Genomic DNA, 23,939 nt, shown 5'->3' with positions numbered 1-23,939 from the left:
TGTGCTGTGAAAGCATTATGCTGAAGTGCAGAGAATTTTTCAGCTAAACTGGTATTTTATGCCATAAAGAGCCAATGTTTCTATCCATCTAAACCACCTGCCTATTTATACTTCCAGTCACCATGGCATCCAGTCACAACAAATGGAAAAAAACCCACAAAGCCCCCTCTTCATTTGGTACTCATCATTATCAGCATGTACAAGCCATCAGATCCTGTTTCCATTGCTCATGCAAGTAGTCTCTACAGCTCTCAGGGTGTTGCATCTGCAGTCTGAACCTGTGGTACTCACAACTAGAGACAATATGCAATGCTGAATGCTTAAATACTTTCTCCACTGGAATTTTTTCTTTTTTTCTTTAGTTTTTGAGCTGGAATACCACTGGAAGCTTGCACTAACAAAAGGCTAAAAAGGGATTTCTCAGTCAGTGACTTATTGACATCAATTAGCACATTTCTTAGTGTGCATGTCTTAAGTCTTGGACTGTCTTGAGTTTGAAGGCATCAGTTCATCTCAAATGGACTAAAAATCCATCATCACAGATTCTTCATCATTATAACTTGTTAGAACTGCAGCTAAAGCAGCATTCCCTTCTGGTATGCACAACACCATGATGATTTACATTGATTTCTTCAGACAGAGGATCAAGATTGCATATCACTGGCTTCTACCACAGCTGAGCGTGTGGGGGTGCAGATTTAGCTTGCCTAAATCGAATCAAGAATGGACTCTATGCTCTTGAAATTCAGCTGAGGCTCAAGGACCAGTTTAACCTGCCTGCTTTCCATTACAACCTAACAGACCACCTAAGTTCTTTAGGTCACTCCACCATTCTAACCAGGCTCATGCTTCTATGGTCCTCTGCTGGCACCACGTTAGGGATCAAGCTATCCCTGACCACCCTGAGGGATACCTGGGGATACAGGTACCCAGGCTAGGCCATGGCCTCCCAGAAAAACCTGAGAGTAACTTTCTAGGCAGGCTGTAGGTAGGTGATATCATGGTGCTGCTCCCTGGGAAGCAGAAGGTTGCAGTCCCATGTTGCTGCTGCTGGAGGGAGGCAGGTTCCCCTCTGCCCATGCCACAGGCCCTAGTGCCCCAAACTCCCCACTCAGTGCTTTGTGACTTGGACACTTAAATTAAATGGACTGATTTATGCCATCTGTAGTTAAATGTATTATGTGTGTATGTTTCTTCAATTTATAAATAAGACTGCAGTCAAGTATATGATACTCCTTGTGTGCTGCTTCACTTTCCAAATAGGCTATAATATCTTTGCTGTGCTCATTACAGTTTAGTCCCACCAGCCTAGGATGGGTATGCTTGCATTTGAGAAGAAAAGGAAAATCAGAAATTATTTTGAATGAAAAAAAGAAAGTACAAGGAATCCGTGAGCCAAAGATATATTGCTGGGTTGATTCAAGATCAAGATTTAGCTCAAAGCGTAGTTCATTGCAAAACAAAACTAACTGTGGTTCATAATTCCGAGTCCAGGAAAAGAGCAACCTAGGACATTATAATTATAGCAGGTCCCCTCCTATTCTCAGGGTAGCCAAGAGGTAACAAATACTCCCCCAAAACATATGCAAATCACTGTTTGCAGTGGAGCACCACAGGCACCATCAGAAGACAGGAGAAAGAAGGCTGGACTGAGGCAAAGCAGTGGGAACATCTGAACTGCCAGCACCTCAACCTACAGTTCTAAATGGTGATCTAATTCTAAGAAAAATACTTTACATGAAGTCCCATGCATATGTGGCAAGTTCAGAGCTGCCCTGTGATGCTTCATGACTTCTTGCCTCCAGCAGACACTGTGTGAACATGTTGGTTTGCCTCAATGGGGAGACACAGAGGAAGAGCCAGGAACAATAAAAATAGCTCTGGCAGCACCTCTGTGAAGGTTCAGGAAAACAAATGCTAGGAAAACATTCAGAGAACAACTTTCTCTTTAAACATCTCTCATCTTTTAAAAACTAGGCTTTCTCCTTGAGGTCTACACAACCCACCACTGACCTAGGAAAGGTAACTGATGAACTGGACTACTGGTTGTCACAGGATTGCTTCACTCCCACTGTAAGCCTTCTCCTACACATGCATTACTTACTTCACCTCTTGCTGAAACTCTAGTCTTAATTAATTTTGGATGAACCATGTTGCTTTTTGTATTTCCTGTATTTCAGTGAGGATGACTTTTGGTGTTTCTTCATCACTTTCCTTGTTCTTCAGTGTTCAGTACCTTCAGTATCCCTTGGCCATAAACTATCATTTCTGTGCTGATGCCCTCCACTAATGTGCCCCTGGTGCAGAGAGCTGAGGCAGCTTCTTGCCACCAGGTGTAGGCTTCTTACTGTTTCCAGCCAGGAAAGACAGCAATCCAAGGTTTCTTCCTTGTCTTGTTCTCCACTTCAAAGATACTGAAGTTGCCACAGGTGGTGATGTGCTTGTGTTAGTGGTGGTAGGCTTGTTAACACTGTCCCCAGCAGCAGCTAAAATCCTGAGTGCAAGTTGTTGCCTCTACACTGTAGAGTTGTAAAGTATCACAAAATGAATAATTTGTTTTTTCATTACAGAAGGGAAGGTGTAAGGAAAAGAATGCCCTCTTTAAACACCCTCTTTATCAGTCTCTGGAGCCTTAGAGCAATTTGATATGTTATCTCCCTGTCTCCTTTCCTGCCTGACTTCCTATTAAATCTTTAAATATGAATACTGCTGCATTTGTTGTTTTACATTAAGTCTCCTTTCTGTGCTTCCTCTGGCCCTTCTGATCTGCAGCCTCTGCTTCCTACCATTTCACCCTCACACTTACCTCCCTCTACAATGGCATCCCACACTTCTCATAGCTAAATCATGACTGGCAGATTATTGAATCCCTTGACACCATACAGACAAGTTTTGCTGTGAATATTTAAACAGTCAATATTTTAAAACTACAGTGATCAGACAGGAAAATTAAGCAGGTAACAAAGTAAAACATTGGATGGAGGACAGTTAATGAAGTTAGACATAACCTAAAGCAGTTAGTGAAGCAGAATGGTGACAGAGAATTGTCCTTCAGGGCCCACTTGTCCTAGTGGAGGATTTTAGCAAGTTACTGAGAAAGAAATCTGTATTGAACATATTAAGGAAATCACTGAGTGACAGGATATGAAAATGACTGTTAGACCATATGAGGCAGGAAAATATCACACAAGCATGTGTGCCTGACCCATCACAAATGACTGACTAATCATAAACCAAGGATCATGCTGTAAGGGACCTCCTGGCCATTAACTCCATATCTTTGGTCCTGCAAGTGGTACCAAAATTCATACAAAAAATATTTAATAGTGCAGCATAATTACACTTGTACTGTACTTTCCAGCTCCTCAAATAGATTTCAAACAGGGGTGCTGACAATTTAGGTAAATCCCTATTTGCTACACTGCCAAGAACCTATATTTGATATTATCAGTAAGTTATGTATGGATTGTTTCTCCCAAATCTCCTTCATTTGTGAATGAACTGTATACTTGCCTGACTATATTTCTTATTCCACTTATTGCTGCCTCATGTCACCCAGTGACAACTTATTCTAGGAAATGTTCTCCTCCCTCCCTCCGTCCCCTCCCCTCCCCCCCTCCCTCCCTCCCTCCCTCCCTCCCTCCCTCCCTCCCTCCCTCCCTCCCTCCCTCCCTCCCTCCCTCCCTCCCTCCCTCCCTCCCTCCCTCCCTCCCTCCCTTCCCTCCCTCCTCACAGGAGTGAATAAGGATGCTCTTACACTGAGCATTAGTTTCAGCACGCCCAGTTTGAGCTGCAGTGAAGCCCATATAACTCCAGCAGTTGTGTCTCACCACTTATGCCACTCTCTTGCCCTTGCATCAGGGAAAAGTTCACCTCTGCCTGACTTTTCCTTCTGATTTCCTGAAGTCACCCATGATCAAATTAACGTTACTGTGGATTTTCATTAATATATTTTACTTTTCCAAGGCTACTTAGAGACAAAACTGGTCTATGCTGATACTGGTTTTTAAGCTATCTAGATCCTTTATTTGTGCAATGGTTATTCACAATATCAATGACATGTTTCTGCAGAATATTTTCTAAATACTGTCTTCCAAGCAAATCTTGAGACCGTCTTGTGTACAGAGGTCTGCAACTCCAGTTTGACAGAAAGCATCTGGCAATTAACCTGTCATTACAACAAAATTAACATTCATAATTACAAAATAGGGATTTGCAGAGCACAGTGTATTTTCTAAAAGAACCAATTTTCAGGACGATTTTTAAAGCATTGTTTGACAAAGGTAGTGATTAGCTTAAACAGGCACTTGTTACTCTGTCACATTTGAAAACCTTCTGTAGTTTTGCAGCTCTACCTATTTCTTTCTCTTGCCAGCCTTTGGGGGCAGGGTAAGGAATGAACTTGTTTTTTACCAGAAGTCAAAATCAAAGGAATATTTTCAAAGGTATATTCGTTATTTCTTCAGAGACAATATCAGCAAAAGATCTTTTCTCGATCATATTCACTCTCCAATGACAGTTTCTGAGAGCAACAAAGAAAAGAAGTTTTGGTATTGCACTGAGCAAGAGAAGCGCAGAGTTGTGAACTGAATTCTTCTTCTCTAAAAAGTTTAGCCTGTAAATCAAGCCAGTGCAGTGCAGTGTATGGCCACAGCAGGAAAACAAAAATAACCTGTTCAAATCACTAAACTATATTTTCATGATATTCCCAAAATGCTCCCTACATTAAAGTGGTTGGCAAACAGCACATGGTTAGGATAAGGATAGCAATCTTGCTGACAGATTTGCACACATATGTGTAAAATATGTGTGTATGCAAACATCCATACACAAAAACTGGCTAAAATCCAGGCTTGCAAAAGCTTATTTTGCCCCTGAACTGATTTGTTCTTTGATATGTAGCTTTATAGATAGAGAGCTTTATTATAAATCTGGTAGTGTTAGGACAATGTCCTCCAGAATTTAAAATCACAAATAGCTCTGATTTAAGCATCTCAGTAACGACTGAAATATTTTCTTCCACTGCACAAAGTTATCTCATTTCCTCTGAAATGTTCAAGGAGCAGCTAGTTTATTTTTCGCCAATCTTCCTTGTGCGTAAGGAAACTCTAATAATTTTGCAGCATTTCAATTGGTGTGCTAAAAGCATACACTTTGTATTCTTTGAACATCATCATGATAGAGCATATTGAACTCTCATAACGAAGCTGAGAGAAGGGCCCTCAAGCATGCTGTGGATAGAGAAGTATTCATGAAGAATATAAACACCTGACTCAGAGGAATGCTAGTGCCACTGGTTTCACAGGGAGAGATGCTGATTTAGAACAGGCAGATAGGTGGGACCAAGGCAGTACAGCTCAGATACAGCAGGGGCAGAGAAGGAAGCAATAAATAAATGTCAGAAAAGCAGAGGACATGCAGCCGCAGTCCCATACTCACAGGGAGAGGTAGAGGTGTGACGTGCATATGAATGAGGCAAAAAGATTTCACAACAGCACAGCCTCAAAAAACCCACTATGGATTATGGATTTAAAAGTCTGGGGTGAGAAAATTCACTTCAGGGAGGGTGGCACCCCTTTTCCCCTCCTTAAAGGCAATGGTGATGTGAAGCTGCATACGTCTCTGGGTGGAGGATATGGCAGATGCCAGGCTGTTCTTTCATATTTGGGATGTAGCATAGCATTAGACCTTCACATGAGGGTGATTCAGCTGCAAAGCAGCAAGTAAACGTTCAGGGGACAGGTAAGCTGTGCTAATTTACAATCACTGGTAGTGCTGGTATACGAAAGGCTTAGGAGGGGCAGAGGGAGGGGCTCCTTACACCCAAGGAAACAACAAGGAACAATGGAAAAAGTTATTACAATGGATATGTTTGTTAGGGGACAGAACTTGGAAAAGGCTATTCTAGATACATGCCTTGCATTGAGTCCTTTCTGAATCTGTGTGATCCTGTTACAAGGGAAGTGCATGGATGAGTAGGGTTTTTCCCCTGTTGCTAGCTGGTTTCAGTGAAGTCTAAGTCAAGAACCAGGAGTTTTCAGTACAGTGTATGACAGAATGCATAAATCAAAACAAAGTTCTACCCAGAGGCAAAATTTCAGGTTCCAGCTGACTGGAATATCTCCAGATTCACAAGACAAATAAAATATAATGGAGAGAGGTCCTGCCAAGTACATCAGCCAGCTCTTCCATGGAAAGAACCCATACACCTGTGTGCACCCAACTGAAACAGCAAGTCTCAAACAATTTCAGGATTGCTTGGGAATCTGTCATTCCCCAAGTGTCAGTCTTCCAACAGTGGGCTCCTAGGATTCCAGACCATCACTGGTCTTGAAGACAGATGGCAAAGATGACATCATTCTCTGCTGTGTCTGCAATTTTATTTGGACCTCATCAAGCAACAGACCAATGTTATCTCCAATCATTTTTTGCTGTTAACATACAAAAACCAAAAAAGCCCTTTTTGCTTTCCTTCACAAGTCCTGGACAGCTTGAATTCTATCTGAGTTTTGGTCACACAAATTTTCTCTCCACAGAGACAGGCAGCACCTCTGTCATCACCCCATGTCACCTTACTTCCAGTGTTCATATGCTTTCCTTCTCCACCTAAATTCACTGCTCAGCCAAGCCAACCTTCTGCCCCATTGGCTTGGCTTGCAACACATTATGTTTGGCCTCTCCTGCACTCTTAAAAGAGAGCTCTTGAAAAGGGAAATGCATATAACTCATATAACTTAAAAAAAATATTCCCAAGAGACTTTGCTAAATAGTTCTTTAAGCAGCCCATAGTCTGCTCTGCCCCACACAAGGAGAAGAGCAATTCTTATACTAATGACATTTATGAAGAAAAGCAGCACACTGAATAAGGTAAATAAGGGAAAAAAGTGGGTCCTTTCTAGTCACTTCATTTTCTTATGTATCTGGACTGAGAATCTAGTGCCTCAGAATCAACTCCCACCTGAAAATAAAGAACACATATGAAACAATTAGCTATTTTGTCAGTTAGAGGCATGTTAGAGCAGAGTGCAGCATGTGCCCCAGAGCTCTATTCCCAAGAATATTTAGGTCAAAGAGATTAATCTGAGCAGACCAAAGCTAGTGATCTTCCTTGCTTTGCTTAGTAATGTCCAAAATCTAAGCCCATGTGCATGAGGAGCTGGTGTCTGACAGTCATGAAGTTCACCCTGTAGAAGCTCTTGCTGTAGCAGTATGGCATAAGAAATGATCTGTTGATTAGTGAGCAGTAAACCTTACTGGATACTTATTAGAAGCGAGGCCAGGGAGCCTGACAAAAAGAAAAACTAAATGTTACAGCAGAGACTGGCATGAGGAATGTGGTTATAGTCTACCCTGGATCTTGATTAAGAAATATTTAAGTGTTTTCAGTACTAAAATGATGGCATTGTGAACTACCCTTTTTCTTATGTCTGAATTGATTTGCTTAGGAGAAAGAAACAACATTTAAACTTGACATGAATTTGCATTAAGGTTGCTATACAAAGGACTCACCATGGTATGGTTTAATGCTCAAAGCAAACTGCAAAGCAGATTGGTATCTCTAAAGAGGTACTGGCAATCCCTATTAATAGGGGCCTTGCCTCTTTTACATCAAGAAAGAGAACAGGCAGGGGAGACAAATTCACTTCCAAGCAGAGTTAAATATTAATTACAAATAATTTTGGCCTTAAACAGTGTGACTCAAATAAACCTTGAACAGTTTAGTGTGATCCACTCACTAGAGTACAGACTGAGAACAAAAGTATTGCAAAATGCTCACCTATGACATCCTCCATTCTGTCGAGAACTAGTAAATATAAATACAAAAGCTACAACTGGAGGTAAGGAAATAGGAAAAAAGGAGACATTCTCATAACAGCAATTGCTTCACACAGGACACCACCAAAACAACAGTACTGGGGTCTGCAGGCTCAAGAACATGAGACCAATGAGGAAGAACAGGAGCTTGAGGACGGCAAAGTGAAAACACTGCTGCAGTGCTCTGGGATACACTGTCCCAGCAGCCTACATGAAAGGGAGCTGCAAGTGGAAGGCAGGCAACAGAATGGCAGATGGGAGGCCCTCCAGACCAGACTCTTGCAAAAGAAACAAGAGTGTCTTTATGCTGTTTCTCAGCAGCTCATGAAGAATTTGAAGCTGGAAACCCCTTCATACCCCTGCCCTTTGCAGAACATTAGATCCCAGAGTACATCCAAAGCTTCAGGCACAGACTGAAATACTCCTCAGCTCTTAACCAAATTGAGGTATTCTAACTGGGAATAAAATGAAATTACTTTTATTTGCTCACCTTTTGAAAATATTTTAAGAGTTACTCCAGTGAGTTCCTACCCTTTATCTGCATATCAATTATTCATTATTTTCATTAAAGAAAACCAAGCCATGCTATGCTCATGAATATGAAAGAAATCCGTAACGCTCTCTTTCTCTCTGCCCCTCATAAATTTTTATTTGAGATTATTTTTAATCCATAAATACTTGAAATAGGAAAATGTGTGAGTTTTATTAGTAATAAAACTTTAGGGGATTTTCCCCCCTACTGATTTTCATAGATTTATGGATCCATAATCATTCACGTCACAGCCTAAGGGAATCGAGGCTCGAACAGGATAATAGCCCTTAAATCCCTTCCTCTAAGCACTCAGATCTTTGCTGTCAGCAAGATTAAAACGGTCAACAGCAGTCTTCATGTGTCTATATCCCACACAGAGCTTTCACAACAACTGGAGTGGTGGCTGGCAGGGAGAAATATGCAGAATTACTGCTCTGCATGATACTTCCAAGATAAAGAGAGAAGAAAACCAGGTTGTCAGCTTTTGCAGTGCTGAAAAGGACTGGTGTTAACAGCTTGATCGGGTGAATGCAAAGAGGGGAGAAGAGTAAGGAATAATATTATGTTGCCATTAAAGAGGCAGCAAGAGTTTGCTTTCCTAAAACATAAAGGCAGAGAGATGGAAGCACCAAACATCCTCCCGCAGCCCAGCAAGTGGCAGGAAAAGGAAGTCGGTCATGTACACAAGCAGAGTGGTTCCTCTGCCACCACTTCCTTGGATGCGCAGCCCCTGCTGCAACCAGGACCTGAGGGGAATTACAACTGTTATGTGGATGATGAAGATGAGGAAGATGAAGACAAGGAAGAAGGAAAATGGCGACATGAAGGTGCATTTAAGGGAGAAAGCAGGGCCTCATCATTTATTCCTTGTTCCCCTGCTCTTTCCTCTAGAGCCACAGCCACAGCAACAACTCCATCCATGCTGAACATCAATGTTGGTGGCCAAAGCTACCGCCTCACCTACCAGGCAGTGGCCATCTATCCCAAGACCCGCCTGGGCCGCCTGGCTACCTCCACTGACCGTCGTTGCCAGCTGGGCCTGTGTGATGACTACGCTGCCCAGGTTGATGAGTATTTCTTTGACCGGGACCCAGCTGTCTTCCAGCTGGTGTACAATTTCTATGCCTCGGGGGTGCTGCGGGTGAGGGACGAGCTGTGCCCCCGTAGCTTCCTGGAGGAGCTGAGCTACTGGGGAGTGCGTCTCAAATACACACCCCGCTGCTGCCGCATCTGCTTCGAGGAGCGCCGGGACGAGCTGAGTGAGCAGCTGAAGGTCCAGCGGGAGCTGCGTTCCCAGGCAGAGGCTGAGGAGAATGAGCAGCTCTTCCACCACATGCGCTACTACGGTCCCCAGCGCTGGCGCCTCTGGAACCTCATGGAGAAGCCCTTCTCCTCTGTCACTGCCAAAGTGATGGCAGTGGCCTCCAGTTTCTTCGTGCTCATCTCTGTGGTGGCCCTGGCACTGAACACAGTAGAGGAGATGCAGCAGGTAGACTGGAAGAGTGGGGATAGCCGGCCTGTCTTGGAGCACGTGGAGACCTTGTGCATTGCATTCTTCACACTGGAGTACCTGCTGCGCCTGGTCTCTACCCCAGACCTGCGCCGCTTTGCCAGCAGTGCCCTCAATGCGGTAGACCTCATTGCCATCCTGCCCCTCTATCTGCAGCTGCTGCTTGAATGCTTTACTGATGATGACCAGCCCCGGGGTCGGGGCTCCCAACACGAGCACGATATCGAAAAGGTGGGACGGGTGAGCAAGGTAGGACAAGTGCTTCGCATCATGCGCCTCATGCGCATCTTCCGCATCCTCAAGCTGGCCCGCCACTCCACAGGCCTGCGTGCCTTTGGCTTTACCTTGCGCCAGTGCTACCAGCAGGTGGGCTGCCTTTTGCTCTTCATTGCTATGGGGATCTTTGCCTTCTCTGCCATGGTCTACACAGTGGAGCATGATGTCTCCAGTACCAACTTCACCAGCATTCCCCATGCTTGGTGGTGGGCTGCTGTAAGTAAACACATCTTACCTTGCTGGGTAGCCAGAGACCCTCCCTTCCTTCCCCTCCCCTTCCTTGCTGGAGTTGCTGACAGTCTTGAAAACAACAGGCTCAGATCAGTGAACATCTGTTCTGAATTCTGAGCTTACAGGACATATGCACACACACACACACACACACACACACACACATGCACTCACTCACCTCTCTGTAAGCTTAAATCAAGGCTTAATCAGGTGGGCGGTCTCGGAATTCCCATATCTCCAAATGCAGAGAGTATTTTCACTTTTAAAGAAGAAGTGGGCAAAGACATAGGAAAAAAAGCTTTTCCCAATTTAGTGCCATTGTCAGTGTTGCCAAAACAATAGGGGGAAAAAAACGCATGCATTAGGCTATCTAGTTACAGGGCTTTTGTTCTTACTCTATGTGTGGATCTTCTGCAACCCATTATAAAACTGCAAGATGATTAATATAGTTTATTAACTACAGTCAGTCAGATCAAACTTCAAAAGTGAAAGCTGTCCCAGAACTCTGGCAGTTGAGAATCCATTAGGACCAACAGCTGTTTTAGACAAGAGATTGTGTTCTGCTGTGCTACAGAAGATGTGTGTATTTATAGCATTCTAGATGAAACCAGCTAGACATTGTCAATGCTGAGGGAAGGCACAGGACCCACATCTTGGCCATCCATAACCCTGAGGCTTGTCCTAGACTATTGTCACATACATTTTGTTTTGCAGCAATTGATGCTGCATTGTCAGTTTTTATGTGGGCCCCAGGAGTACTGCTGACCCCTGGGCATGGCTGTGGGTCTGGCTCTGTCCCAGCCACTCCCCTGGAGAAAGAAGCCCATGCAAATAGACTGGATAGGAGTTAAAACATCTCATTCTGGTTGACCAGCACAGACACTGGATGCACCAAGATGCATATGGGGCCCACCAGGCAGTAATCCCAACACAGTCAAGATCACTTCTGGTCACCCATCCTGAAGCCCAAGGTCTGCACTTCTGGTTCAGCTATGGACAGTGAGGTGTGGTGGTTTACCACACATTTGCAGAAAATCAGCACATGGCAGAAAAAAAGGCTTACAGACAAGCATAGATGCACACATTTATATGTTGCACATGCATATGTGTAACTGATGAATATCCAAGCTGGACCGTGGAAGGATGGAAAAATCAAGGAATAAAGGAAAGGGTCCTGTAATCTTACCTTCACAGATCATCTGTAAGTGATACACAAAGGCTATGAAAACATTGGTGTTTCATATGTTGCTAAAATATTTTGTTTTCTGAGCAGGCAGGTTATATGCAAAACGTTTAGGGCTCATTTTTGCAAACTAGTGACACCATAATCATTTAGATATTCCCAATAAACTTATATGGCTAGGTGGAAAAGGCCTGTTTAGCTGAGAAAATGTCTTCAAAACAGGAGCTGTATCATGCACATCGCAATTCCAAAGCACAAAACACTCTTTAAAGTCTATTTATTCTTTAGGACAGTAAATTGAAATATCTAGATCATTCAAATTTTATAAAAATCCAACAGCATTCACTATCTCACACATGCAGGAGAAGAAGAATCCCTCCTAAACTATTACAGGCAATGTATAAGACTATGCCAGTGGTACAAAACCTTATCACAGGATAACATTTTTGTCCTGGCTGGGAGAGATAAACATCTTGCCTTTATCTCAGTATTTATTTTTGGAGATATTTATCCTGTATTATCATTCAAATCCAGTGACTTAATTTCCATTAAACCAAATCACTAATCTTTTTTATTCCACAGGAAGCACCAGGTGCATCTTAAAAATCTACTCACCCAGTGCTGCCTCATGTACTCTAATGCTTTCTTCATTTAAAATACCATTCTATTTACCATTTTAGAGGATGGCAAACTGTACACAGTGACCTTCTGAAGACTTATTTCAGTGCTAAAGCCACAAGGGCATTGCAGTGAAAGTCCTGCTGACTGTGGCTTATTTTGGTCAGAGTTTTAGGTTACTCTATAACAGATCCCCACAGTGTGTTGAGACACTGTGAAAAATATGAAATAAAATTCACAGGCTGAAAAAGATCCCTTGCACAGACTAGAAAGTGAGAGGTGACAGAAACATGCAAGTTTTACCTGCCAGGGAAAAAAAAGTTATATTTACTAAGTGTAAAAATCATAAAACATCAAAATGTGTGCAGTGAAACTATATAAATTAGGAGTTATCTTTTGTTGACTATTTGAGAGCCCATCTTTCAAATGTAGCATCTCCATAATCAAACATCCATTAATTTTTGATTTGAATTTTACAATTAATGTATTTCAGTACTTGGTACAGCACTGGACCCATAACATAGTTCCCTCATATATCCATAGGCTAGAAAGATAGAATTATATTGTCTGAGAAGAAAAGTGTGATGTTATATACATAATAAGCTGGCAAAGTGTTCAGATTCATATAAAACAAATATACTAAATACCATCACTCTCAAAAAAAAAAAACCAAAATAAATCCAACAACCAAAGCTGAAACATTTTAAACAATCCCTAAATCCTTCTTCAAAAGGAAATTCAGCAAAAATTACCCACCTGTGTCCTTATTTAACACTAAAACTATACATGTTGCAACCGTACACTGCAAGTAAAAACTTCCAGGCTACAGTTCCTTGTAGGTATGTAATCATTAAAGGGGATTTTATCTAGAAACTTTGAAGTCCTGGATCATTTCTTCCAATTACATAAATAGGAAAATTTATTTCATAATTGAAGGTTTTCATGTGTTTTTCACTAGTTCCTAAAATATATGTGACAAACAAAGCTAAAACTCAAAAAAACCCCCCACAGAATAAGTCCCAAATACAGGGTTTTATCAGCACAATGGATTTAGAAACAGGACATCTGTTTCAAGTGACATGATGAGGGAGCCGGGTTGCAGCTATCAATGGATTTGCATGGTCAGGGAGACACATCTATCCTCTCCCTACACCCAAGCAAACTTGCCTTCTGGACAGGCTGGTGTGGAAATTATCTGGGAATTCCCTCTGCGGGGAAAAAATAAAAAAATCCTCCTGAATGGTGTCAAATTATTGCCTTTCTTTACTTCATGAGAGGGCTGTTTGTTTGTTTTTCAATTAGGCATATTTTGCATAAGATAGCTAGTACACATCAAAAAGAAAAAAAAAGTACCAGAGTATTTCAGACTTACAAAAGTACAAAAGAGCTAACTTTAACATTGTCCCTGATCAGTGAACATATCTGTCTATGTATTTCTTCTCAGCTAATAAGCTACATGTTGGTTTGCCTGTAGGTCAGCATCTCTACAGTGGGATATGGAGATATGTGTCCAGAAACTCACCTTGGACGCCTGTTTGCTTTCCTTTGCATTGCTTTTGGAATAATCCTGAATGGCATGCCCATCTCCATCCTCTACAATAAATTCTCAGACTATTACAGCAAGCTGAAGGCCTATGAGTACACAGCTCTCAAGAAAGAAAGAGGGAAGGTCGACTTCACACGGAGAGCCATGAAGAAAATATCTGAGTGCTGCAGAGAAGGTGCATCCCATCCCTTGTCGCAGCAATGACAACTTGTGCTTTGGATATTGGGAGGCAACCAAGAAGCTGGAGGAGAAAGTGGAAAAACAAATCAGCAAAAAGATAAAAAGGGTCTAAAGTAACAAAAGTAGATGGTGAAATCTGTTTTGAAGGGGGTTGTTTTCAAGACTAAAAAGGCTCAGATTAAAACAACAGGTTTTTTAAACTCTTGATAGCCTTTGAGCAGCACTTAAGTGTTCATCAACTCTCTGAAATTATTTCCTTCATATTAAACACTCTGAATAAGTCCCACATGAAGACCTAACCCCCTGCTTCTAATTAGATTGACAATAAAGACCCACCATAGTTGTAGTAATGGAAAACAAATTGCTGTCATTAAGGGTCAGCCACCTTACCTCTATCAAGGCAGAGTCAAAAATCAAACAAATAGAATACCCAGTATACTGACTGCATTACTTAAATTGGTTTTGCATCAGCTTTCAGATAGAGGAAAACGGCCCAGACCACTTACCTAAATATTAGCAGCAGCTACTCCTTAAAATGTCAGCCTCTGTTTCCATTGCTAGACAGCTATGCTTCATTGTTTCAATTTTATTTTTCAAATGCAGCCCTGAAAATGAGCCCTCCTATTTTCATGCCTAGTCAAGAAATGCACTGCTTTTAGCATTTCCCACCATCCCACCTCTATAATCATCTTTCAGTATGACAAGTAAAAGTGAAGAATTATGGAGTCTGAGTTGATAAATCTCATTGATCAAATCTGAAAACATTTCCAAACTCAATCCTTTTTAGGTATAGGATTAAGTGATAATTTATTTTCCAGTATTTAATGTGTCCACTACTACTTGGATTGTTAGAATAATAGACCTGTCAAGGAACGTAAGTATTAAAGCAGAATTTAAAAAATAATCAAAGGAAATATGTAATGGGTAGTAAACCTAAAGACTATTTGTACAAAGGATCTTATCAGCACTTAACTGTAACCAATTTTAAATATAATTTAAAATCAAGATAATTTTTCTAGTACATACAGCCATTAGGGACACAATCCTGACACCTTAGCTCACCCCCAGGAATATTTTATGCCCTAAGATGTGTGTGTCTTTTTGCACAGCTGGATGGGATTTCTCATGTGTCTAAACTCATCCCAAACTTAAACAGCAAATAAAGCCAACCATAATTAAACAGAATTGTGGTTTTATGTATTACTTCAGAGATTATTGGGATTTTTTTTTTTTTTTACATAAGAGCAGTCGCATCAATTTAGAAACAGTAATCTGAATAAAAAACAGATCTGAAAGAAAAATTATTTTATTGATAATCAGACAAATTTGGTCATCAGGTATTTTAATATCTGATGATAATCAGACTTTAAAGAAAAAAGTGTAATGAAAAAGATCAACAGGTACAATGCACTGATATGACCCATGGCTGTTAATCAGCAGCACTCCTGCTGCAAAGCATCTTGATGACAGAGATGCATTTCAAAACTCTCAAACTCTCACGTTGTGTCTGTGCTGCCCTGATGAATGCAAATGGCTGCATTAAGATCTCAAGGCTACATGGGACACAATGGTGTGAAGCTCACTCAGGGACAACTGAAGGTGAAAATGTTCATTAATTTTGACATGCCCATCCAAATGGTGTCAAGTATGGGGACATTTCTCCTTTCAGTGGTGGGAAGGCAATTAGTAACCAACTTGCTCTTCTCATTCTCTACCTCCAGACAAATGTATCATAAGCCCATCTGTCATTCTGTTCTTTAGGAATGACAGTCAGAACACTGTGTGCAGATCAGCTCTGTTAAAAGCTAAACCATGTCTTTAAGGCACATCTGAGCCCTGGGAGTTCAATGTGATAGATGTTTGCTGTTCTGGACTGCACACAATGCAGCAGGCACAAACCTGGCACTCACTGAGAAGAATAGCTGCTTTGCTTTGGCTCTAGGGAATTTGCATAGCCCTTCTGCACAGCAACAACAGGACAAGAAGCTTCCAGGAACCACAGGAAATCTCTTACCGCAGTTCTGTCACGTGACAAGTTACAAGCATGCAAAAACACAACTATGCTTTATTTTCAACATGCAATTTGAGTTACACCCATTAAAAGGATTTAAAATCTGATTATTTAATTTTCCAAAATATTAAGACACTGTAAATCAATTCCTTTGGTGAAGAAATTCATGACCATGCAGATGGGATGCAGATGCTCAGCCTTGCATGGCAGGCTCAGCAGCTTCTTGCCACAGATAGAAATCCATAGCCTGAGCACTAACTCTGCTGAGAATGGACTTTGTCACAGCCTGGCAAAGATCACTAGTCTCATTTTCCAACCCATTTTCCTCATCTGCAGGACCTATTCAAGTAGACGTTCTTGAAGACATGTAGTGAAATAGGGTTTCCATACCAAACACAAACGGAAGAAAAAGAAGTCTTGCGTCTTAATCAGGAGTCAGAATTTAATGTCCTTGGCAAATGCAGATGCTCAGTACGATTTCAATGCACAAATTGTACTGCTTTGACTGTTCAAATGCAGCTTGAAGAGGGTCTCTTGCATCCCTCTAGTTGAATCTGTTCCACTTTGCACCACGTAAATAATGGCCCACAAGGTGACACTAAAAGGAAGACCGTACAGCTTGGTGTTTCCAGTACTTAGCTGGTTGGAAAGGAGTCTATCACAGGCTCTGCTTCAGTAAAGAGCTATGAGAGTACCCTGACCAAGCAGCAGTCTTCTCAAACACTCAGTCTTCTCTGGCAAAGCAATCTTTAGTTGAGGGCTTTAGTTTGGAAGGAATCCAGAGTCTCCACACACTACAGCCACATGAAGGTAAAACTCTTAGAGTACCTCACAGGCTAATGGCTATGGGCCAAAACACTGCCTATGACACAGAGGAGAGTGATTTCTGCCCCTTCAGAAGCACAAGACATTGTGACCAGTCCCATCAGGTCTCATTTGTGTGCCCTGAGCACCAAGGCCATCACACTTGGGGCAGCTCAGCTTACCTAGCAGCTGCTCCACTCGCTTTTTTCTCAACGCACTTTGCCCCCTCATCCCTTGCTCAACCCCACCATCTCACAAATGACAGTTTTGGTACTACCTTGACTACTCTATGCACTGACTCAGCATAGAAATGTAACTCTTTGGGGATAGATTCTCACTTGGCTCATGACCAAGCTCAGTGCCAAGAGCTCTGACTAGCTCTAGAGCTGGCACAAGGTACATAACATATTAGAAGTGTGCATTCCAGAGGACACACCTCTGGCAGTGAAACACTAAGCATAAGGCTAAACAAAGTTGTCGTGTTGTATTTTGCAATACCAGTCACCACTGCTCTGCTGCACTGAGGAGGTGAACTGAAGCTTAGTGGAGTAAAGCACTTTCCAGAAAATTAGAAGTTAGTGCTTGGTAGGTTTTTTTCCTGAAGATTTGTCATTTTCTTCTCTGGATTATTTTATGCATTTTTCTGCCTTTGGCTTAACTGTTCTTATTTTAGGGGTGACAAGCTAAGTGTGCATTTCAATAGGAAAAACTATGCCTAAATTTGAGGTACCATTATAGGAGCCAGACAGTGCCTGGATTGCTCAAGGCACTGTCAGTGCCACACTTTCTACACTAACCATGTATACAGGAACTAGCAAGATCCACCCACAAATTCCTTCCTGCTCCTACCAAAGTGGACCTCCAGACAGCACAGAGGAAGGAACAAGTTCATATTCCTACGGAATAGACTTTCAAGAACCTGCAGAAGGCTGTACAAACCTGTGTGAGCTGGTTTTGAAAGATGATGAAGCCTTTTTGCCCTTTTTTTTTTTTTTTGACATGTTTCCCACAGAAGACTCAGTTAATTTATTGTGCCACATCCACAAAGACTTTCAGCAGCATCACTGTCCCTAAATTACTCAAAGGAAACAGTCAAGTGGTAGACATTATGACATCCAAAAACAATGCAGGAGAGTCATGACAGTCTTTGTTACTTGCATTCCATAGGGCTTTAGCAATAAGAAGGTTTCAAAACAACACATCAAGTGAAAACACGCTTAAACACAACAAAGATGGGCAATACTATTAAAGATAGACAGTCTTGTTTTATGAGATACTAATTTGGCATAACTAAGGTTTTGGGGAAACAGGGAGAAGAATTCTCAAACCACTGAGAAATTAGAAATCTCTCTAAATATGGCCCTGCTAAAGTCTTCCGTTTAAACTAATTGCAGATATTAATGAGACCCAGAGGGAGAAGAAAAAATATATTCTATCATTATGTTTCACTACACACTTAGCAAACATGGTGTCTCTGTAAGACAAAGAAACACTCAGTTTATCTGAATGGCCTGGCTTTGTTTAGGAGAACCTTGGCACTGTTTCTTCTACTTAATTTAGTCCTGGGAATTATCAGGGGGAAAAAAGGAGAAGAAAAAGAAAAGGAAAAAAAGGAAAAAAATAGAAAATTAAGAAAGGAGAATTTTTTTAAAAAAATTTTAGGTGCGGCTATTAGAAATGTAGAGTCTGTCCCTACAAGGGAGAGTGGAAAGAATTCCCATTAGAATATGCTCCTGTCTCAGAAGAACATCATTTGTTCAGTTCAGTTCAGGAGCTGTTTGCTTTTCTCATTCAGAAAGATAGCACTTGAAGGGGTAGCTACAGTACACCAGAGACTAATAGGCATCTGGTGCTATTCCCAGGTTTCTAAGGCAAATGGCAATATTCAGTCTTTAAATATTTTAAGTAAACTAAGTGAAAATTTTAAATTATAAACTAGGAATACTTAAAGATTTTTGATGAAATATAATTATTATCAATAAGACTAAGAAATAAAAATCATCACCTTACTTAAAAAATAGCTTCAACAGTTTAGATCATTCTGGGTTTATGTCATGCAAAAAATATGCTTATCTACTATTACAAAACCTTTATTGACTACTTTATTTAGTAGTATAAAAATTACATGCCTTTTGACTGTAATCCAGTCCTTTTATCTAGAGCTAAAATAGGGAAAGGTCAGAGGTAGAAGTTTATTATGTACTTAGTTAATTTAATGGAAATATGCTGACAAGAATTAAAGCTTTCTACAACTAAATCCTGAGATAGAGATTATCAAGGTTTTAAAATAAAACTCATCAGAGTCTAGTTCTACTCTAAAAATTACTCTGTACCATCATCCAAACTACTGAAGTGGATTTGCTCGTTTTATAAGCAAAATAACTCGACATCATTAATAACCAAATAAGCAAGTACAATACTTTAAAGCCAGTCTTTTGCCACCACTTAATAATTGTTCCTCAGGCCACCATGTTCACTTTTTTCTTCGCCAGTTTTGGCAGGGGCTGGGGAGGAGACGGGGACAAGGATGACAACACACAACAATGAACAACACAACAAAGAAGCAAACTCCCCCCCCCACCACCCCCACCCAAAACCAGTATGTTCCAGAAGTTGAGGAAATTTCAGGAAATCACAGACAGGTTGCGACACCACCTTCGGCTGGGGTTTCTTTACGACAGGACAAAGTAGCTGGGCGGGTCTCCTTGCAGGACGAACAGCTCCTGGCATCGAACATTGTTCACTGCTGCCGCTCAGAGGTTACAGGCTGCCAGATTCCCCTTTTCCTTAACAATATCTGGCGCCTGCTACCTGCCATGTTAGCCAGCTGTGCTGCATCTTCCTCAGGTAGTCTACCAAAAGCCAGAATTCCTGTCACCAAGGGTGGAGTGTTTTAAGTAATGTGAAAGTTCAACCATTTTTAATTCATTTGAAGAGAAATAATTCAGACATAGCTCAAACATCTTTAACTGGCACTGTCCACTATCAAAAGATACAGAATTTGAAAGAGGCTCTATATCTAAATATCTTTACCTATTTAGATAAAGAGGAAAAAACCCATAAAAACTGTAAATGTCTACATAGAAAAACATCAATTTGTAGAACAGCCTCTGAAAGCATTTCAAGTGTAAGAACAACTACCTTGAAAACTGGTGCTCTCAGTGTGCTGTGAAGATGACTTCATAACAAGTGTTGTGGCAGCTGGTGCTCATCTCACCACAGCCTGGGAGCTAAAATTTTAACAACCACAACATACTGAACCAATTCTCATATTATCTTATTATTCTTCGCTCAAAAAAAATGTTCCCTCAGAGATGCTTACAACTTAGTCTATCATTGAAATAACAAACCCTGGTTTGGTTTTTATTCTTTTTTTTGGGGGGGGGGAGGGGGGGCGTTTCTTGGGGTTTTTTTGTTGTTTGTCTTTTGGGTTGGTTTTTTTTTTGTGGTGGTGGTGGTGGTGATGGTCGGCTGTTTTGGATTGGTTTTCTTTTTTTCCCAACAAGTATCTTACTGATTTCTGTTTTGCAAGCAGACAAAAACTTTTTGATGACTTCTTAATTCAATGTTTATAGCACCTGCTTGTCAATGCCTGTATAGCCTGAGGCCCCATAGGTTCCCTCTTCTCTGCATTTTATTTTTGGTTTTAAATTCTAATAAAAGATGTAATCCATGTAGACACACTCTAGTTAGAGCACAGACTGACAAGATATCTGAATGGCAGGCAGAACCAGCTGTGGGGAGGGACATCAAGAGAATTGGTAAGATTTTTGCATTGTGTAAAGCACAAGTGTAGCTGTAAGACACACTCTGATTGAAAGACGTATAAATCCAGCAATTAAAACCATCTTCCATGGCAGCAGATGACAAGATGGTTAAATCCACGTCAGCCAGCATTGCCCTTGACAAAACCAATACAACTACTGCAAGAGGAAGATCACAAAGGTATATGATGTTTAGTCAGGCATATGCAAGGAATTACTGCTGATAACTGAGTTTAACTCACATATTTTCCAGTTTTCCAGCCATCAGTGACTTTTCCTTCCCTCAATCCCTCCATGCAGAACAGCATCTAACACCCTACTGGCTACTTTGATGCTACAGCTGAACAGGTTAGACCTTGCGAATACATTTACAGGAAAATAATCATGTCAAGAAAAACCTGAACAGCTAAAATTTAGAGCTGCACAGATGAGAGAAAAGGTGGAGGGCCCACTATGATAGATTAGTGTTTCTTAAACAGCAAGGTTTCCAGGAATACCTGTTCCTCTTTCATTAGATGGTTAACACAAGGCATTTATATATCTTTAAAAAGGTTTCACATCTTAAAAGTATGGGATCTTAAAAGAAGACACATGAAACTATAAAATGGTCTTTAAACAACAAAAAAACTTATTTAAAAAGTGCAATTGACATAATGGTGAATGCAAGGGAGCTACTCAGTGCAAGAGTTTTAAACCCCAAGCAGAAAACGAGGAAACTGATGGAAGAATAGTATGGTTAAGGGTAAATGAACTCTGGTGTCTTCACAAAGCAGCCGAGCAATGTGATACACACTGAGGCAAAATAAATGGGTTTTGGCAAAGATCTTGATAATGCCAAATGTTAAATGGTCAGTACAGATTTCTCCCAAGAAATCAGAAAGAAATATGTCTTGATTAATGCTATGAACTCTTGCATTAATCTTCTTTAAAGATGTAAGAAATTAAAACACCACCACTTTTAATATTTGAATATGAAAAATCATTTTTTTAAACATAACACAGGAATAAAGAGAACACATGGAAGTGTTTTAAGTATCAAGTGGTGTGCATATGTGGACATGGCCTTGTGTCCATTCTGACAGTCTACACCCCAACTAGACAAGAGATGGACAGGACTAAGAAAGAAAGTCTCATAGTCTCATAGCTTATGGGTCACAGTCTGTCTGCAATGTGTATACTGTTCCCAAATATTCCTCCTTCATTCCCAGTTAAATCAATCACTGCATTCTGTGCTGATCTCACTTTTTCCTCAGTTCTGCACTCAGAAACAAACCCAAAGCCATTGTGTACTTTTGCTTTTGAAGAAAAGGTAAGTTGGTGGAGTCAGTGGGAAAGCAGAACACTGCATGCTCTTGGTAGATCCTCTTGTCAGCAGCAAAGGGGAAGGCTGATTCTTCTGTACCTTAAACCAAGAGTTACTAAGGTGCAACTGCAACCATCTGCGTGCCCCTTTTTCCAAGGTAATGGAAAATACACTGTTACACAGTAATATACACCAATAACAAGAAAAAGGGTCTTATGTCTTCTAAGAAAAAAAAATAAAACAATCATTACCACCTTTTCTGTCCTAGCATTCACAGCACTGGTTCACCTTCCAGCTTCTGCTACGTAAAGTGAGAGGTGCGGGCTAGTCACAAAGGACAGGCATTTCAACTTGGGAAAATGGCTTTAAAACAAATACCCCGTAATTGCTGGCACACCCTTTCTTCTGAGCAAGTAGCAGACAAAAAAATTTACTTGAATTCTGTGCACTTCCATTGTTTTCTTGGCAATAAAAAAATTACTACAAGTTATATTAAGATGCTTGCAATAATTTGAGCATATATAACCTGAAGTATAATATAATCTAAAGTATGCAAAAAGGTACATATCAAACAAAATAAAAAGCATACACTTTAATAAAACCCAAAGACCAAGAAAAAAACACTGTTATTTCAGAATCTTTCAAAAATTTACTTCTCTGCCTTCACACAGCCACAGAGACCCACGGTAGACTGGGACAGATACGGCACTGCATCCAACCAGTTTCTTCACCAGGAAAAATACCCCTCCTTGACATAGCTTAAGCCACTGAAACAATCTTTCATACTCCACATAACCTGCTTTTCCTCTCCTTCCATTTAGGCTATTCCAGCATTTGTTTTCAATTGACGTTAAAGACACACCTTAACAGTAAGATAAATGTTCTCTGGTAGGAAAACAGTGGCAACTACAGCATAACCTTAACTGATATCTACTTAATGAAGAGAAGCATTTCTCAGCTTGTGGTAAAGAAAACTAACAGCTAGTCAGTGCAAATTACTATACATAACTTAAAATAAATTATGTATGCTGTCCTAGAGTGACTCAAAAATACAAATAAACTGCCTGGTACACAGCCAGCTAAAGCAACCATAACTAAAGCACACAATCAAAGCATCAGATCAGATTCATGTAAGCACACATTTTTACATGGCTTTTTGCTGTTTGGTTTATTAGCATCTTCTCCAGCTATGACTTATTTTCATTGCTTCCTGTAATCCTCTTGATTGAAAGTATGTCTGTGCCAGATTCTAAGTATTAGCTTCCCTTAATAACCCAAAAATTAAGACGGGTTGTACCAGGTTTTTTTCTTCTCCCTGTTTTATTTTACCATTAATTATTCAGTCACAAAGCTGTTGCATATTTCATTCAGGTTGGGTTTTTGGCAGTAACTGAGACTTCTTTAGAAACAGTTCACTGCAGTTCGAGTTCATTATCTGCTGCTAATTAAACCGATCTGTTTGTCACGAAAGAAAATCCTGTTACAGAAACTAATGAGCTGCAATCTTCAGTAACAGAGAGGATGTGTTTACAAGCAGGAACACTTAATGCCATTGCCATCAGATGCTGGAATTAAGTACATTTTCTAGATGTGTATGTTTAAGTCTATATAGTTTAAACCAGTGAAATGCACTATTTCATCTTTATAAATAATCTCTTGCTTCTCACTGGTCCTGTCTGTGGGCAGTATTGGTAAGTTAAAAAAAATTATATCAAATAGGTGAATTCATAAAAACAAGTAAATCGTAAACCTGACTGTAATTTGTAGTTTACTTAGGCTATTTTGGGCAGTATAAAAATGTTATACTCATGAGAATGGTTTCTAACATTGTTTGTTTATTTGCATCTGCTGATTTGATACTGATACTTTGCTGACTGTGCTCCCCTCTAATTCCACCTAAATTTATGAGTAGGTGTAAATACTTAAAGGATAATCCCAATTAGACCGGCTTGGCCCTGGCGTTAAGTGTTCCTGCTTTTAAACACATCCTCTCAGTTACTGAAGATTGCAGCTCACTAGCGTCTGTAACACAGTTTTCTTTTGTGACAATAAAACAGATTGTTTTAATTAGCAACAGACAGTTGAATTGTTATTAAGAAGTTTAAGTTACTGCCAAAAAAGCCAACCAGAACAAAATATGCAACATATTTATGCTGAATAAACAGA

The 23,939-nt window shown here is 40.6% G+C and overlaps 1 protein-coding gene across 1 annotated transcript; it reads left to right on the top strand.

The window, feature by feature from the left end:
- The first annotated feature begins 8,727 nt into the window (after positions 1 to 8,727).
- On the top strand, positions 8,728 to 14,994 carry KCNV2 (potassium voltage-gated channel modifier subfamily V member 2). Its single transcript, XM_005522763.3, has 2 exons — positions 8,728 to 10,349; positions 13,640 to 14,994. The coding sequence occupies exons 1-2, from the start codon at positions 8,910 to 8,912 to the stop codon at positions 13,913 to 13,915; spliced, it is 1,716 nt and encodes a 571-aa protein (XP_005522820.2). The 5' UTR covers positions 8,728 to 8,909; the 3' UTR covers positions 13,916 to 14,994.
- The last annotated feature ends 8,945 nt before the right edge of the window (positions 14,995 to 23,939 follow it).

This window comes from Pseudopodoces humilis, chromosome 4, assembly GCF_049639895.1.
Source record: "Pseudopodoces humilis isolate 2021_Gansu_Grassland_sample_001 chromosome 4, ASM4963989v1, whole genome shotgun sequence".
Lineage (NCBI taxonomy): Eukaryota > Metazoa > Chordata > Aves > Passeriformes > Paridae > Pseudopodoces > Pseudopodoces humilis.
Note: the sequence above shows the minus strand (reverse complement) of the source record. Positions and strands in the feature narration are given on the sequence as shown.